Source organism: Dermochelys coriacea, chromosome 1 (assembly GCF_009764565.3).
Source record: "Dermochelys coriacea isolate rDerCor1 chromosome 1, rDerCor1.pri.v4, whole genome shotgun sequence".
Taxonomy (NCBI): Eukaryota; Metazoa; Chordata; order Testudines; family Dermochelyidae; genus Dermochelys; species Dermochelys coriacea.
Genome location: NC_050068.2, coordinates 309,313,896 through 309,332,819, shown reverse-complemented (window position 1 = coordinate 309,332,819; position 18,924 = coordinate 309,313,896). Strand labels below are relative to the sequence as shown.

Genomic DNA, 18,924 nt, shown 5'->3' with positions numbered 1-18,924 from the left:
CACTGGAATCAGAGATGGTGTCAGAGGGCACATCTGCCTGTAGTGCCCCCTCCTGGCCAAATTCTCTGGCATTCTGCGTCCATTTACCCTTCATAGGTTCTCAGGCATGATCCACAAAAGCTTATGTCTAATAACAAACCACTCCAAGAAGTGAGTTTATTAACATGAAATGAAACCCAAAGCAAAGTCTCTTTGATCTCTTCCCCCTCATCTCCCACTGGACAGAGCCCCCTCCTTCCTGAGATCTGTCTGGCTCTAAGCTGTGCACTGGTCTCGGTTATCAGTTCTTCTTAGGATCTGCAGCTTCACTCTCCTTCCCAGCTTCCTCTTTCTGTTTCCCTCTTTATAAAGCCAACATGGGTTCCCTTAATGCCCAACTGGGCAGCAGCTAGCCAGTCCCGCTCTCTCTCCCAAGCCTTCCTATGCCCTAAGGTAGCTCTGTGGTCCTCGTTTGGTCAAATTATCCAACTATTAGTAGTAGGCACTACTACTACTTCTGCAGACATAAGAAAGTCTGGCAAATCTCTCTTGATACCCTTTGTGGATACCTTGCTCGCAAACAATATAACCAAAGGTTTTCTAGCACTATGCCCAATACACTTTATATGACTTGTGTAGTTACCAAGAATTCTTGGCATCTCATAATTTATAACATGCCAGACATTCTGAATGTCCAGTCTCTGGGCTATCTGTGGAATAGTCAAGAAAGTAAGGCAGTTACCCTGGTTACTTTTATGTAACTTTCATGACCTTTTTGGGAAGAGCATCCCTGAATGTACACACATGCACCTCTTTCACCTTTGGCAAAGTCCATAACAATATTGAGCTTCCTCTTGGGGTTTCCAATAACTAATGTTTTGATCGCCTTACCTGAGGCTCTTAGGATTCTTCTTAACTGAACCCACTTCTGTTCTTCCTCTGTCCACATTGTTTTGTTAATATTTTATGTTTTCCTCGGTCAAGTCACTGGTTTCCTTTCCCCATCTCCTCTTCCTCAAGGATTTGCTCTTTCATTTCCAGAGCGGGGCAACTTGGATCTTCAGTCAACAGATGGACCTCCTGGCTGAATCCTTCTTCTTTTCCCTGTCCTTTGAGGCCATTACTCTCATCTTCTATCTATTTCAGCTTAGTGCTGACGCTCGTCTTCTGGTGCATTTCCTCCTACAGTTTGCTGATTTTCTCATCCAGCTCCGTTCGCTCTCTTTCATCTTCCATTTTTTACCTGCAGCTTTTGGAGCTGGTCTTCTTTCTTCTGCTTGTGCTCTGATTCCCCTTTGTCCTGCAGAAGCATCTTCACCTCTTCGGAAAGTTCCACATGCTTGCTCTCCAGAACCTACTTTGCCTCCTCATGGTTCGTCTTCACTTGCTCAGTTTGTTTCAGATGCTCTACCAGCTCCTTCACAACTTGTGAATGTTTCTACCTCAGCTTCTGGATTTGTGCCTTGAGGGTCTTCACCTCATCATCTAGGGACATCTTCAGAAAAGTCAGTTCTGGTTACTGCTTTGACCTGAGTTCCTGTTGTGCAGTTGTGGAGTCTATTGTGTCTGTTGGCTCTGTTTTCAGTGCCTCCAGCTCACCCAGAAGCAGGACCTGAGGGAATTCTTTTATTTCTGGCTACTTGCTCTGACTCTAGGTTTCCCTGAAGTTCAGTGACCTGAGATTCCAGCTTGTGGATTTCCTGCTGGCCTATGTTCTTCTGGGCTACTCCTTCTGCCACCTTAGTCAAGGCTCCTTGTAGTTCCTCCTCTTTCTCAGCCAGTTGTCTCTTGAGTTCTGTGATCAGAGGCTGCAGCTTAGTATTCTGGTTGTACAGCTTGGTGGAGTTCCCCTCAAGCTTTCAAGTTATCTCCAACTCTGGCATCTGCTTTTTTCCATGAAGCAGGCACTCTGCCAGAGTTGTGACCATGGCTTTGTGCCCGTTCTTGAGTTTAGTGAGACTCTTAGACTTCTCCTGGGTGTCTATTGTAGCTTTTTCCAACTATAGCTTCTACCTGGCACTTTCTTCTGTGTTTGTACCACAGGGTATCCAAGCCCCATTATACCCATGGGCAGTGTTTTGGAGTGTGCTTCTTCTTGAAGTAGGGATCTCAAATCCAAAGCATTGATGCCTTTAGCTTGTAAAAGTTTTCTTACCTTTTTAAGGACTGCCTCTAGTTGTTAGGTTGGCTGAGCAATGGGAGTGAACCAGTCTATAGCCTGGGAGCACCTCTGTCTTATTTCCTGGATCTGAGCCTCATGAACCTTCACCCTGCCATCCAGTTTCTGCCAGAGAGCCTTCATCTGGTTCTGTAGTTTGTAGAGGTAAATGGTGCTTGCATCAGGGATCTGGTTATCAATATTTTCCTAAACTTTCAGATCCTGTGCAACAAATTCCACCCTTTCTTTGACAACCCCAGTCAGGGAATTCTGCTGTCACTCAGAGCATCTCACTGGGATTTTCTTCAGAATCATTTCAGGCCCCTGCATCTGGTTTTGTTTCTGGACAGTTGTCTGAATTCTTGGGCCATTCCTCCAGCAGCTTCCTCAGCTGCTTCCTTCCTCAGCATTTTGAGCAGTATTCCTTTGCAGCTTCATTTTGTCCCCCACCTTCCTCTTCCTGTTTCCTCTTTATAAGGCCAGTGTGCCTTCCCTTAAGCCAAATTGGGCAGCCGGCAATCAGCCACAGGTGCACTGGACCCTACTCCCTCTTAAAGGGGCCAGTAACCCTGTGACAGATGGGAAAAGACCTGTTAAGTAATATCCCCCTCTTACCTAATCCCTTTTTGATCTCTCTGCGTCTCTTTATTGCTTGTTTGGGCTACTACCCTGCAAGTATATTAAACTATAGTATATTTTGACTGCTTCACTCAGTGTTAGTGAATTCAGCATTATTATTATTATTATTACGATTACTATTTATTACTTATTATTAATAATAATATAATATAATCTATTACTGTAGCACCTGGAAACCCCAGTCAGGGATCAGGACCTAAGAGCTAGGTGCTATACAAACACACAACAAAAAATCTCTGCCCCAAAGAGCAACACTCTAAGTATCCAATCTTCCATAACCTGGAAGAATCATAGGACTTTAAAAACACCATTTAAATAATTTCCATGATCCCAGACTGCTAACACATTTTAAATTATGAAGCATATAGTAAATGTTGTTTTGCTTTTTAGACTGTAATATTATTATTTTACATTTAGGTGCTTTGATTTTGGGGTAGTACTTTACTATTTTAATTCTGGGTTGTATTTGATTTCAGAGTGGAGGAGGCTGTCATTTTGACTTATTTTCCTGTGGTCCATCCAGTCATGATTGCAGTCTGCTGTTTCCTTATCATTGTGGGGATGTTGGGGTACTGTGGAACAGTGAAAAGAAACCTCTTGCTTCTTGTATGGGTATGTTTTCACCTTCAAAAACAGTTAACTTCTATTTTAATTAAGCAAGGAAGAAAAATGTTCGCAATCCCTGCCCCAGATGAACGTCATATCTTGTGATTATTTTTTTAATCTTTTTTAGTTATGATGTCAGTGTTGTATTATAATTGCAAAGCTCACTGCAGGAAAGAATTAATCATACCAGGGCTTGTTTTCACCACCGGGGAGATCGATGCTGCTGCAATCGATGCAGCGGGTGTCAATTTAGCGGGTCTAGTGAAGACCTGCTAAATCGACAGCAGAGCGCTCTCCAGTTGACTCCGCTACTCCAGCTCTTCAAGAAGAATAAGGTAAGTCAACTGGAGAGCGTCTCTTCTTGACACAGCTCAGTGAAGATATTGGGGTAAGTTGACCTAAGGTACGTAGCTGGAGTAGTGTAACTTAGGTCGATTTACCACTGTAGTGAAGACAAGCCCCCGGGTGCACTAAGTTATGATTGAAAGGCAAGCAATGTGAATTGCAAAAATCTAGTTGATGACAGTAGTGGAGGAATCATTCAGAAAAATTCTAGTACTAATCAGTGCAGGAGAATGAGTCTGAGTGATCTGAAACAAACCCTTATATTCTAGCCCTGACTTTTAGAACTAACTTTTTAATTAACCTGTCTTCTACTTCTACACCCACAATAAATTGTAGGCACAAATAACAGCATTTATATGTCTAACTAGCTGATTTGTGACTGTGAGGTTTGAATTCTATTATTTGTATCTGGAATTTGTATTTGACGTTATCATTGAAAATTCTGTAGCACTAATTATTATTGTGTTCTGTTAGTTGCAACAGTAGCAAGCACCATTTGTCCTCTGCTGTATTTCTTAAAATCTCAGTATTGGGATTATTGTTTCACAATTCTGTATTTTAAGATAAATGCTCATTTTAGCCTACAGTAATAGAATAGGAATACATTTTAAAAAAACTAACCTATTTCCCGGTTTGATCTTGCACCATCGAAGTTAATGGGAGCAGTAAATTACAGATTTACTAGTTATGGCAGGAAAGTGATAAAAAGAGATTTCTGTAATTCATGACTGTATAATTACTTTGTGAATTATATTATTCACATGGGGAGACAGTGTTTTGTAGCTTTTTCTAGGCCGAGCTAACTCTTAAGCATTAGTTATTGCATTAAGTGAATTTATAAAATAAAGGGGTAAAGCATTTTTATTTTATGTAAACAGAAAAGTTGTTGACATCATGAGACCCTTTAGGTTTTTATTACATTGTCAAATTATACTTTTGCGGGAGTTTAAGATTTTTTTTTATATATAAAACACTTTTATTGTATGAAAAAAATAACTAATTGCTATGATTTTAAGACAAAAAGAAGGTAAATACCCTATGAAGCCCTGTTAATTGTCATTTTATATTGGCTGCAAATTTGAAAAAAATCCTTTTCATATTTTTCAGAATTAATAAAAACAAAAAAAACCTGGCAACATAGGAGGTGCAGCATTTTATTTAAAATGCCAACTGAGAAATAGAAATGGATATTGTTTTTAATACAATCTGGAAATAAATTAATTTAATGTGTATTAAGCAGTCAAATCACATTAAATCAAAACAAAATATTCCTACAGCTTAACTTGCAATATTTTACTCTCAGGAGCCTGAGAACCGGCTCTTGCTGACCAGACTGATGAGCAAAAAATAAATGATATCTTCTTAAGTATGCCACACTATTTGACTAATTGTTAAATAAGCAGAGTGCTGTTGTACTGCAGAGATGTGCAGCCATAAATCAATACTCCATTCATCAAACTAATCAGAAAAGTCATGCATCAACAGAACAAACTTTTGAAAAACCAGATTAAGTGAAAGATAAGGAAAGAAACCAGGTGTAAAACATTAACAGCCTTCTCTGTCATGCTTTTATTTTTCCTTTCAAGATACACAACTGGCTAAAATGACTAAACCCAAAAATGTTTGGAACCAAGGCCTGAAATTCTTAGGCAACGTATTTTAATTGAATGTTTTTTAAAAAATCTAATAACATTTAAGAATCTTAAAATTTAGATTCCCCCAAAAATGAATATAATAATACAACCGAATAAGTAAAACTTTTTAATGAAGAGCCAATCTAGCAATCATTAGTAAATTTGTACCACTCTAAGCGAATTGCAGTCATTTGTTCTTAAAATTCTACTTGTAGTTAAATATTTGAAAGCTTTTCAGCTTAATATGATCTAGACACATAAACTGAACTGACATGTTTACCCTGCTTAATAACAACAGAATGTAACCACAAGATCATAATTTATCATCTTCTGTAGCTTACATGTGATCACTTGACAGTGATCTAAACTGCGAAAACTTTAAGTTGGTTAAAATGGAGTTTGGTCTGTTTATGTAGATTTGATCTATTAAGAGTTTATATGTTTACATATGCATATGCAATCTCTGCTCTTTCTAGGGGTGTATATACTATATACATTTGCTTAATTTAACTCTGAAACTTAGTCTCTAGTATCTCTTGTTGATCTGACTGTTATGTAGATGTAATTTTTATTTTTTAATTTAAATTGTCTTTAGTATTTATATTCATGAAGGTTAGTGGACTGTGTGACTGAAAATGCCTGTTATAAAGATACCATGTGCATTATGAGCAGCTGTAATGTAAATTTCTTTGCTCTCTGTTAATAATGACCAAAGCTTTGAGTGGAGATGAATACTTTTAATGATTCAGGATTTCTATCACCTCTCTTGAGTATTTCTCCTAATCAGAGATTGCCTATTGTGATAGTATCTGTGTGGTGTTTGTAGGATGGCCTGTTTACTGTTATGCAGTAGGATGAGACTACTAAATTAATTTCAGTTAGGTTTGATTGCTGCCCATAAGATGAAATGGCCAGTTTACTATAGCATTCAGCTGATGCAGTTTAATAGCACTAGTCCTATAATGCAAGCCTTGGCACAATGAAAGAACAACCTTTTATACTGTGAATTTAAATGAGTGCCATTCTAAAATTAAACAGATATTACTAAGCAAGTAAGTCCAGTCATTCACAATTTAGTGCAATACAATTTTGTTGTATAGCCTGTTTCCTTTGTAATTTCAGTAAAGGAGCGAATGTAAGAAGTAAAGGCAAATGAGAAACAATGTTAACAATGTAGGACCCCAATCCTGAAGAATACAGTGTGACTTTAACTTTTATTGATGCCCATGGGAATTGAAGCACTGATCGCTTACTAGAGTAGCCTGTAAGAGAGCAGACTAGTTTCCTGCGTAATGTAGAATAAAAGATGCTGGCATTTAAAGATTTAGGTCTGAATCACACTATTGCTGGATCTGGTTATGAAAAAACACTTGAAAGGCATATGATTTAAAAAAATACTTAAGTTGATAAATTCATGGGAGGAGAATCAGGATGCTGTAGTATGTGTAAGGCACATAGATTTCACTAATTTTTCATTTTTCAACTTTACAGGTCTTCTTCTAAACTAACTTATGCTTCATGTAAGAATTACTTTTGTGTTTAAGTTAAAAATGAAAATCGTCTATTTCTCTTCCATATGACCTAAACTGAAAAGGAGATTTTTCAAGGGCACATTTAGGTGCCTAACTCCCCATGGCTTGCACCTAACTGCCCTCTGTGCCTGGAAACTCTCCCTCTGAAATGATGGAGCCCGAATTGTGGGTGGTGGTTGTAGTTGTTGTTTTTAAAGGGAGGAGAGGGAAAAAGAAAGGTAATACTGCAAATAAGATACTAGATTTATAAGTGGGAAAACTTTTTAATGGGCAAATTTAATTAATGCATCTGACACTTGTCATACAAGGTTATATCAATTTTGATAGCATTAGTGGAACAATCTTTACATATTAAAATCTTTTTTATTTTTCAGCTAAAACAATATAAATGCGTTTCCCCTTAATATCAAGCATTCAGGTCATCTTTTATTATTTTTTTCTTGAGTACAAGGAATATATTTTCCAGTACAATGATTCTCTGCATTTCCTATTGTTTGTATTGTAGTGTTCCTTTACCAGCATTCAAGGTTACTGATCTTGAAAACAAATTCATTTTTCCATATGATTATTTTGCAGGATGGTCCCATGGGTAGGGAGCTAGCCCAGAGCTCTGGAGATCTGGTTCAATCCTCTGCCCATTTTTGTTATTCTGCTCTAGACTTTCTCCAATTTGTCCTTCCTAATTGAAATACTTTGCATTTATCAGTATTGAATTTCATCTTGTTGATTTCAGACTAATTCTCTAATTTGTTAAGGTTGTTTTGAAATTCGAATCCTGTCCTCCAGAGTACTTGCAGTCCCTCCCAGCTTGGTGTCGTCTAAAATTTTATAAGCTTACTCTCTACTCCATTATCCTAGTCATTAATGAAAGTATTGAATAGTATCAAACCCGGGATTGACTCCTGTGGGACCCCACTAGATATGCCCTCCCAGTTTAACAGCAAACCACTGATAACTACTCTTTGAGCTCAGTTTTGCAATCAGTTGTGCACCCACCATATAGTAATTTCATTTAGACCACTTTTCCCTAGGTTGTTTATGAGAATGTCATGTGGGACTGTGTCAAAAGCCTGACTAAATTAATGAAAGGAAAAGCTGTTGGAAAGATTTTGATAGATATTAGGGTTAATCTGTTCGCTGATAGCATTTGTCACAAAAATGGTGGGAAAATAAATATTGTTTGGAGGATAAACATAGTAAGACATTCTCTATGCAGACAAAACAGTTGTTTAACAGTATGTTTTTAACTCAGCTATGATAGAACCAGGATATAATCTGTTTTTCACCTATACACACCAGCCAGACCAAGCTGTGTAAGAATTGGGGTCAACAAAAAATGAGTTTAACCATTGTTAAACTAAGTTGTTGTGTAGATGCAGCCAAATGTGCAAGGTTAGCAGATAAGCTCCAAGGATTTATATTTCTCAGTAGAATTGTATTCTATATTGGTTTTTATACCATACGTATCACTGTAGTATCTGAGCACTTAGCAGCTTAAGAGAAACTAGACATGACTTGACAAACACAACAGGAGTGTGAACCAGTGTTTTATGTTGCTTACTTTGGAACAGATTCTTTTACATCCATACAATCCCATTTAAGTCGGTTGGGATGCTTGGGTGTTACAGAGGATTGAATTTGGCAGTTTCTTACAATGTAAGAAGTCTACTGTAATGACAAATGTGGCTTTCTCTGGAAGGAAAACTTGTTCTCTATAGAATACAAGTTACAAATATCTATAGCAACACCTGGCTTTTTGCAGCTCTCCTTGCTCCTACCAGCATGGGTTAGTGAGAGAGTCTGCCTCTTGATAATTGAACCTGAGTCTGTCTTGTGACAGCAGGACAGGAATCCATTGTGACCCAAGTACAGTACTAACAAAATCACAGCTGCTCCATTACCTTGTATAAATATTTGGCACAGGAATTTTGTTATTTACAAACTCCGAGTATTTCATTATTATTATTAACCAGCCAGTGAAAGAGAAAAAATAAATAACTGACAGAGGTACTTAGTATTGGGTCTGTAGAGTTTAGCATTAGACAGGGCAAAGACTGGAGTTTCATCGTTTTCTGATACCATGGCTTTCATCAGCTTGTTGTTTATTAAAACTCATGGTGCCTAATGTGTAGCTGGGAAGTAAGGAGCAAATAATTTTGTAAATGTCTCTCAAAATATATTCTCCAGTGTTTTAAACTATAAAATTACTTTTGTGGTTAATGCAATTGTACATTTCTCAAGCAGGTTGGCCTATCTTTTTGAAAGATGGATTTAAGTGTTTTGAATGTTGTAGTATAATGTTTATGGGAAGCCAGATCTGCACCTAAATTTAAATTCAGATTAAAATAAGGATTATTTGTATTTGAGAAATATATATACACATATATGGAGCTTTTACTGGTTTTGGGTTTTTTAAGTCCTACTTTTTTTTTACTAATTTTTTCCTTACAAGTTTGCAACATAGTTTTTATTTTAAACCCCTGTTGTTAGATACTTGTTACTTGCTGAAACAATTAACATTTTCCATATGAGGCCTCATCTCTAAGAAGAAGTTTTTGAGGTGATGTTTGAGTGAATAGAGTTCAGATATTTTTGTATTAGAATAGGGTGGAGAGTTAATCTATTTCCTGTTCTGACCAGTGTTTTTCATTCAAATAACTCCATGGGTGAATTTTGATAAGTTAAACAGCAACATTGAAGTGACCTCATTGCATAACCTCACCACAGGGTAAAGCTCATTTGTCCAGGAGATCGAGCTTTCTCTGGGGCTGGCCTGAGATTGTGGGATGAATTGCCATGAGAACTAAGGATCATCACAAACGTCACTACCTTCTGTTCTAAGTGCAAGGCACATTTTTGTCCTTGCCTTCATGAACACATAACAACGTGTGTGTGTGTGTGTGTGTGTGTGTTCAGACGCGCAAGCATGTATCACAAATGGTAGAAAGTGCTGAGCATCTTATGGAACTACTGGGAATCACAGCAACTGCAAGTATATAGGATACAGATGATGATACACTAGAGTTGTTTCAGTCACCCATATGGAACCATCCAAAGAGAACTGCATCTGGATCATTGGGGGCAGCCACAAAGACTTCATTGCCAGAACCATGTGAGAAGGTTGGCTAAACCAGATGGAGACATCAGGGTGCCAGCAAGGGAAATATCTGGGTTAGGTTAGCTTAAAGACTTGAAGGACAGTAGATATGGTGGGATCCAATTCTGAAGGGGTCCTCAGTACCTCCGTCTCAATACCCATTGAAGCCGGGGACTGAGGATGCTCAGCATCCTGTAGCACTGGAAAACTGTATGGCGAGGTAGGGATTACTTTTCTGCACAGAGCTCTGACTATGCAGTGCTGCTGGCATAACTCCTGCCCCTCAATCAGTAAGAGTAAGCAGCTAACATAAGGAGCTGCATATTCTAATGGCCCATCTCCCACCCTCTCCAGAGGAGCAGGCGTGCAGCTGGTGGGAGTGCCCAGATCCTCCTGTGAGCGATCGGGATTGATGCAAGTGCATATGCTCTGTTCATCCCACCTCTTGCAACTAACATCAGTCTGGAACACTCTGTTACATAGTGCATGGGCAGAGCTGATGCTCTAGGTCAGGACCCTATTGCCCAGGCTGACAGAGAGGGAAGAGCCATCCAGTAACCACTCATAGCCAGATGGCACTGCAGGAAAATTGCTCCTAACTATGGCAGCAGGGATGACCGTGTGATATGGCCACCAGCACAGTGGTAGTTATTATACATCACACTGGACTTCTCAGCACATCTGTGCAGTAGCAAACAGGCACACGCCTGTCTGTTGGTATTGGAAATGGCTGCACTTTTCACTTTGTGTTTCTATCAGCAATATATAGTGTGGTTCTAGCTTTGGACATTTTATCACTGTGACAACTATTTGTAAACTGTGGCAGTGGGCCTAGAAAAGCCAGGTGAGTGGGGATATTTTGTCTGCCCTATGTGATATGCCTTTCGTCGTCCCCTGTAACAGTAGATTTAGAAGGACTCGGGGTCGGGGTCTAGGTCTATGTCTAGCCTGGTAATTAGAGCAGAGTTTATTTTTTTGGTCCACTGGCCATTCTGAAAATTAAAAAAAATATATATATTTTGGGTTGACCTGAAAACAAAAATGTCCAAAATTTTTGGTGCATCAAAAAGTCTAAAAAAAGATTTTAGGTCAAATGACACATTTAGTTCAACCCCAAGCAAAACATTTTATTTAGACTTTTGAGCATTTTTAAACTTTTTAAATAAAACCGAAGGACATTTTAGAATCAAGATGGTTTCAAACTGAAAATTTGAAATGTTTTTATTTTTGGAAAATTCTTTTAGTTTTTTTTCTGACTGAAACAATATTTGGCAAAACCACCATGAACTCAGTTTAATGTTTCCATATCACTGAATCGATATTTTGTGCCAAAAAAGTTTTGGTCAAAAAAACTTCACCGAGCTCTGTTGTTAGTACAACTCTGAGGCTGCAGTGAAGCTAGCTCCACTGCTCCAACTATGCATTCCTTTTGGCAAGTATGGAATGTGGAGTGATGTCCCCTCAGGCTGGCCACACCCTTTTTCCTGCCCAGCCTTGCCTTTTCCACCAGTTGCACAGAAAGACACACCTTTGAGCACATAGGGGCTGCACAGCTGGTTCTGCAACCCTGTGCTGATTGTGGAACAGCATTAAGTTCAATTCTTTCTGGGAGACTTGCCTGGAATCAAGGAACATTTCAAGAACCTTGGGGGTGCATGGGCAAAGGGCACCCGATATCCGTACTGAATTGGGTTGTTAATCAGGGGAAAGAGGCTTTTGTTGCTCAAAGAAGCATTTTTGTATGAATTGCCTTTGTGTGAAAAAGGAAAAACCTATTGAAAAGAATAATTTGATTCATTGGGTTGTGCAAAAAAAGATGACTAGTTTTTAATACAGATCCTATGATACTGAAAGGGAAAGAGACATTATACTGTAATTTCCTCATGGCAGGGGGACTGTCTTCAACTATGTCTTGTTGAATGTTTAAACTTGATCTTGCAGGGACACTTGTGCCTACATGAAGCCCCATTGACTTAAGTATCTGAGCCTTAGCTAGTGAATAAGAATTTGAAGACATTAATCTAATTCCTAAGTGTTTATTAATTTCTTCCTTACCATAAGGGAGAGATGGTAAAGTAAATGTTGTTAACAAAACAAACTGATGTCTCACAGGAGAATATGAATGGGGGGAGCTGTTTACTCTTTATAATGAATTTTGTGTTGGTCTAATTAGAAAAAAAGACTAAATAATAACGACAGAAGGACTAATCGGAAAAAGAACGTGGACAAATATATCTGAAAATTAAAAACACAGGGATACTGATCTAGCTACAGAAAAGTAGTTCCGAATTATAAGAAAATGAATGGTAATAGTGCAATAGAGTTGTGTAAAACTGAAAAAAAAACAACTCCTCCTCCTCTTGTATAGAATCAAGTGGTTTTGAAAAGGACACAAGCTTTAAATGATTATTTGTACATACTGATAGAACTTGGTAAACTGAGACATCTAAACTCTGCAGACATCAGATAATTTGGCTGTGGAAAGTATTTATTTTGAAGGACAGGAAGGCACTCAGTGGCCTTCGTTGTGAATTAGTAGTTTCAGTCCACTTCCTTGTCGATGTGTGTCCCCATCACCCATTCAAAACATTGCCATTGTCACCCAATAGTTTGAATTAGAATGATAAATTAACCATTAATCCCCTCAAAACAGGGTTGAGGACATAGCTGGGGCAGCATGGGAGAAGCTTTCACTGCAGGAATAGATAAACAGAGAACTTCAGTTTCCTAAGCTGTCAGTCTGACTCCTTTTACAAGTAATAAACCAATGTATGAAAATTGTACCTGGGTGAATCCTTTCAATAGCCTCTATAGCTAATTAGTTCCAAACTATAACAAAGTAACAGTGACGGCAAGGTTTTTTACTAGACTTTTCATGGAAGGAGTCTGGTTCCCATTGGTAATCACACATTTTGTTGGTGGTCAAATGACGCAGACAGATGTCTGGATGGCTTGCAAAGGCTGATGCTTTCAGGCTGTTAGCCATTGGGAAATACTACACATAACCTCTTAGAATGTTTTGGCATCTGTTTCGCATACCATGTACACCAGTCTTTGAGAGTTTCCCTTAAGGTTTCATTCTGCAGCTGCTTACCCTTGGAATCTCCTCTCAGCCCTTGTCCTTCTTTCTCAGCTCTTTCCTGTCATTGCTTCCATGTGGAACACATTGCCCAAAAAGGTGCTGTAAACAAGGCAGAGCCTCTGGGGAGGTCAGATATGCTGATTAGCTCCTTCAGTCTTTCTAGTGTTAGGGTTGCAGTTTTTCTGAAGCCTGAAAATCCTGGTGTCTCTCTTCTGGTGGAAAAAGCCATTTGGGAAAAGGAAAAATATATTGTAAAAACAGCAGATTTCATGAAATGACACACAAAACATAGTGTGATTCACTAATAAACATTCTTATTCCTCAAATAAAAAGGTACATATTACCCAAAAATGGAAAACTTTTTCAATATACCACCTGTTCTCCCCTCTCCAACACCCACTGACAGCTGACTCCATTCATTAGCTCACTCCCTCTTCAATCACCCATGACTCCGTCCATTCCCCGTTACCCCTAGGAATCTAGATAGTTTTCTTATAATTTGCTAATGGACAAGTTTCTTGTTCTCATCATTTCATGTGATGGGATACATTTAATCATTTGTGTAGGAGGCAACAAGATTGTAAGCCTTGTGATTCTGGCTTGCAAGGAAAGAGTTAAGATTGCAAATGGGCTGAGATTCTGACCTGCACCTATAAGAGGCACAGAACAGAACTTGCAGCCCAGGTATAAGGGGAGAATGGTAAGTGACTGTAAGACACCTTTGTGTGACCGTTTAATCTTGGTCTGTTCTGTGGCTCCTGGTGTGATTTAGACAGCCCTGGGGGCCTTTATAAGGTGGTGTTTTCACTATGCAGCTTGCCCTGGCTTTTACCCAGGTGTTTTCTTCAATGCCTCCTCTTTCCACAGACAAAACTCTGTCCCCCAACTTGGAAGGTGCATTCAACCCGTCTAGCTGGCAATGACTGGGGGTATACTCTAGAGCCCAGGTTCTGTTTTCACTTAGGCTGGTAACACGCCCACTTTATTTGGAGGACTATCAGCACTCCAGTGACTTACCCTGTGTCCTCACTGCAAATGGCTCAGCTTACTGCAGCAGAAAGAACCATGGGATATAGTGACACACACGGTTAGCAGTGTGGCTGCTAACACCCAGGGCTAGGCTAACCCCACTGCTCAGACTGAGGCTCCAATCACACAGGCTAACTCCGCAGGTATGAAGACATACCCTAAATCATGGCAGTCTCTTTGGGTCTCTCTTCCCATTCCCAGCCCAACATGGCACCACCCCCTACATCGTTTGTGAGTGGGGATCCTCAGAAGTCAGTTTGATGGCTGTCTTACTCAGTACCTGTGCTGTGGGGCTTGTCCCCTGGGCAGAAGAGAAGGATTTGAGAAGCTGTTTACATGGCTCTTGCCTTTTACTGAGGTAGACTACCCCATGACACTTCCCTTTAAACTCTTTAGTTAGTTTCTTTTATTCACAGATTGAAATTAGAGCTTAATATTTCTATATCAAAAATCTTTCAAATATGTTCATGTAAATGGTTCAGAGACGTGGTTCAAAATAAGAAAAATAATCTGTAGCAATTCAGCAAAAACCCATTCAGTTGTTTGTTGTTCGTTGTTGTTTTTTTTAAATAAAATTGAAATCTTTCTCTCTCCTCTCTTCCCCTCCGCCCCCCCGCCATCTCCCTCCACAATCCTGCCTGACATACTTCAGTAATGGAGAGAGGAATGTAGTCACCAGGGTTTCTACCTGTTGCCTGAAAAGCATAAACAAAAATCCTGGTATTGATGATGCTGTTCATTACGAGCATCATGGGGAATGTCCAAGACAAATAGAAATCTGTAGAAGTATAAAGGATATATTCTGTGATGCCTCCTCTGAATAAAACATTTTTATTGTGTTTTTTATTTTGTATCAGTACTTTATATCCTCTTCTGTAATTGCGCTCAATTACAGCATGAAAAAGCCCTATCTCTCTCTGTAGGACCAAAAGCAGTGGGAGAATGATTTTATATTGTGAAGTATTTCAACTGTGACACAGTCAGCATTAGTTACTGGCTGCAAAATGGGAAGAGCTGACACAAGCACCTTGAAAGTGATACAAAATGTCTGAGATTTGGTGCACGGGACAGTGATTTTTCCTTGCCAGCACTATTCTTGCATTTGCAACTGGACGATTATTATGACTAAGAAAACATCTCTTCCCACAATGTATTCCATGCTTGTTGCTGATTCATTTAGTTTAGTAAAAGGAAGCAAAAATTGTGGCACATTGCAGCTAATGAGAAATTAGTTTCATTGCTCTATTTTTAACATTACCTGGAGGCAAAAGGGAAAAACAGGAAGGCATATGTTTGGGGCCAGGGTGCGTTTGTGTTTTTAAGAATAACACCAGAAAGGTTTTTCTAGCAGTAGTTTTCAGTTTAACTTCAGTGACCATTATGTGTGCACAGTGAAAATTTGTGATCTTTACACTGATTCCCATTCTCCTCCCTGATACTCCACCAGCCTTGTAGCAAAAACAAAATGGAGGGCATCTGAATTAGCATAAACAAAGTAAATTTACTACCACCTTTCATGTTGTACTTATCTTTTCTTTCTTTCTTTCTTTCTTCTATTATTTATTCCCTTTTTCTCCTCATCTATGTCCCAATTTCAGTGTCATCTTATCTCCAATTCATAGTTTCCCTCTGGCCTGTTATATATTATACTGGACAGTTTCTCTGATCTGCTCAGCTTTTGCTTCTAACTCTCTGATTCTGTGCTCTGGCCCTGGTAAAGTTTACGGTACCTTGAGGGCTGCTGTAACTTGCACCAGCTGAATATGGTCTCCTATGGACTTGTGATAGATGGAGTGCATTGTGCTCTGGCCCACTTTCCTGATACACCTTCTGCACCAGACATTGTGGGGCAGGAGGTGTAGCAGTTCACTATGCTGATTTTTACTAGGGCTGTCGATTTTAATTGCAGTTAACTCACACGATTAACTAAAAAAAAAATTAATCGCGATTAAAATTAATCATGATTCATCACAGATTTAATCACACTGTTTATAATAGCATACATTTATTGAAATATTTTTGGATGTTTTCTACATTTTCAAATATATTTATTTCAATTACAGCACAGAATACAAAGTATACAGTGCTCACTTTAAGTTTTTTATTACAAATATTTGCGCTGTAAAATGATAAATGTATTTTTCAATTCATCTCATACAAGTACTGTAGTGCAATCTCTTTTTATTGTGAAAGTGCAACATACAAATGTAGATTTTTTTTTCTCTGTACATAACTGCACTCAAAAACAAAACAATGTAAAACTTTAGAGCCTACAAATCTACTTTTTGTTCAGCCTATTGCTAAGACAAATACATTTGTTTACATTTATGGGAGATAATGCTGCCCGCTTTTTATTTACAGTGTTACCTGAAAGTGAGAACAGACGTTTGCATGACACTTTTGTAGCTGGCAATGCAAGGTATTTATGTGCCAGATATGCTAAACATTTGTATGCCCCTTCCTGCTTTGGGCACTATTCCAGAGGACATGCTTCCATGCTGATGACGCTCATTAAAAATAATGTCTTATTTAAATTTGTGACTGAACTCCTTGGGGGAGAATTGTATGTCCTCTGTTCTGAGATTTTACCCACATTCTGCCATATATTTCATGTCATAGCAGTCTTGGCTGATGACCCAGCAAATGTTGTTCATTTTAAGAACACTTTCACTGCGGATTTGACAAAACGCAAAGAAAGTACCAATGTGAGATTTCTAAAGATAGCTACAGCACTTGACCCAAGGTTTAAGAATCTGAAGTGCTATCCAAAATCTGAGAGGGACAAGGTGTGGAGCCATGTGTTCAGAAGTCTTAGAAGAGCAATGCTCCAATACGAAACCTACAGACCCCGAACCACCAAAAAAGAAAATCAACCTTCTGCTGGTGGCATCTGACTCGGATGATGAAAACAAACATGCATTTGTTGGCATTGCTTGGGATCGTTATCGAGCAGAGCCCATCATCAGCATGAATGCATGTCCTCTGGAATAGTGATTGAAGCATGAAGGGGCATATGAATCTTTAGCGCTTCTGGCACGTAAATATCCTGTGATGCCGGCTACAACGGTGCCATGTGAATACCTGTTCTCACTTTCAGGCGACATTGTAAACAAGAAGTGGGCAGCATTATCTCCTGCAGCTTTAAACAAACTTGTTTGTCTGAGTGATTGTCTGAATGAGAAGTAGAACTGAGTGGACTTGTGGGTTCTAAAGTTTTACATTGTTTTGTTTTTGAATGCAGTTACTTTGTTGTGCGTAATTCTAAATCTGTAAGTTCAACTGTCACGTAAAGAGATTACGTTACAGTACTTGTATTGGGTGAATTGAAAAATACTATTTTTACAGTGCAAATATTTGTCATCAAAAATAAATATAAAATGAGCACTGTATATTTTGTATTCTCTGTTGTAATTGAAATCAATATATTTGAAAATGTAGAAAACATCCAAAAATATTTAAATAAATGGTATTCTATTATCTATTGTGATTAAAACTGCAATTAATTGCTGTTAATTGTTTTAGTTGCTTGACAGCCCTAATTTTTACATCTGCTGGAGACTCCCCACGTTCAGGGATATCCCCAGCAGGGTAATTACAGGAAATTTCTGTTGCTTTTGTGCCTCCAGAAGGCCAGATTTGTCCTAAATCTTTCTTTCCCCATCTCTGTTAGTCTGGAGCTGCCAATGATGGCTTTTTCTTCCTCTTTCCCCTCAGCTGCAATACTCAGTTTCTCTTCGTGTTCCCCTCCCCCCCATACTCCAACTTGCTTTGTGCACTGAAAGTGAGCAGGAAGGAGGATCTTCAGAACTCTTGAGTCTTCAGTTCTTTCCCTCTGTATGTATTCCCCTTTTCCCAGGGTTGCAACACTGAAAAGGCAGGATTCTTAAAGGTCCATAGGCCACTTTCACTGCAGCTGTCTATCCTGAGTGGATGGGGAGTGGTTGAGTGCACACATCCATCCATTGCTGCACAAACTATTCAGCTACCTGTGTTGTGTCTAGGTATTGTCAGGGCTTCCTCCTGTAGAGAGGCAGTTTCTCTGCTTAGCTGCTGCATCTGCCTGTGGCCAGTCTGCATTAACAGCTCAGGACAGGAGTAACAGAAGAACAAAGTACTGCGGGTTGTTAGCATTCATGCAGTACTTCATGGGGGCTGCAGTTCAGGTACTCACGCTTGGCATAGCAGCACACATTGTATCCCTTACTTTATGGTGTATTGCCTTAAACAGAGTACGGTACTTTCTTCCAGTATTTTAGTCATTCAGCTTCTGTCAAGGAAGCAGAGCTTTTGTCCCCTCAGATCTGACGATGGAAACCTCATGGAGTTACAAACACAGCTCTTGGGCCAGTTTCAATATTGCGAACCATGTGAAGTTTATGAAGATTTCACACAACCCTAATAGGGAGAAAACTGGTTACCAACCGTATAGGAGAGAGAAATGTCAGAGTTTTGATGATACCTGCTAGTTCAGAAGTTTCTGATTCTGTGAGTATTGGATGCTTTGCACTATTGATTCGATATAGAGGATGGCCTTTGCAGAATAGCAGAAAAAACCTTGGAAGGAACCAAATATTATAGAGAGCAATGTAGGAATTAGAATTGTGGGAATATCATGCAAGCAATTGTGGCAAGAGTTTGAGAGTGGCATAGAAAGAGCATGATCTTTTCTATCGGGAATAAGAGCTTTTTTTCCCCAGAACTCTATCACTCAACCCACAATAGGAGGGAAGAATTAATTAAACCTTTGCTGTGGAAACCAGATTCTTGTAACTGACAAAAGCAAGAATTTGCTTCTTGTGAGAAGTTGCATTTATTTTGGAATT

General features: G+C 39.0%; 1 protein-coding gene across 4 annotated transcripts in view; it reads left to right on the top strand.

Moving 5' to 3' along the window:
* The window catches only part of TSPAN12 (tetraspanin 12), a 69,399-nt gene that overhangs the window by 18,131 nt on the left and 32,344 nt on the right, over nucleotides 1-18,924 (top strand). For all 4 annotated transcript variants that reach the window (XM_038402702.2, XM_043495659.1, XM_038402876.2 and 1 more), the window contains one exon: nucleotides 3,253-3,388. In XM_038402702.2, the coding sequence (XP_038258630.1) occupies nucleotides 3,253-3,388 (136 nt within the window). The remainder of the gene's footprint in view (nucleotides 1-3,252; nucleotides 3,389-18,924) is intronic.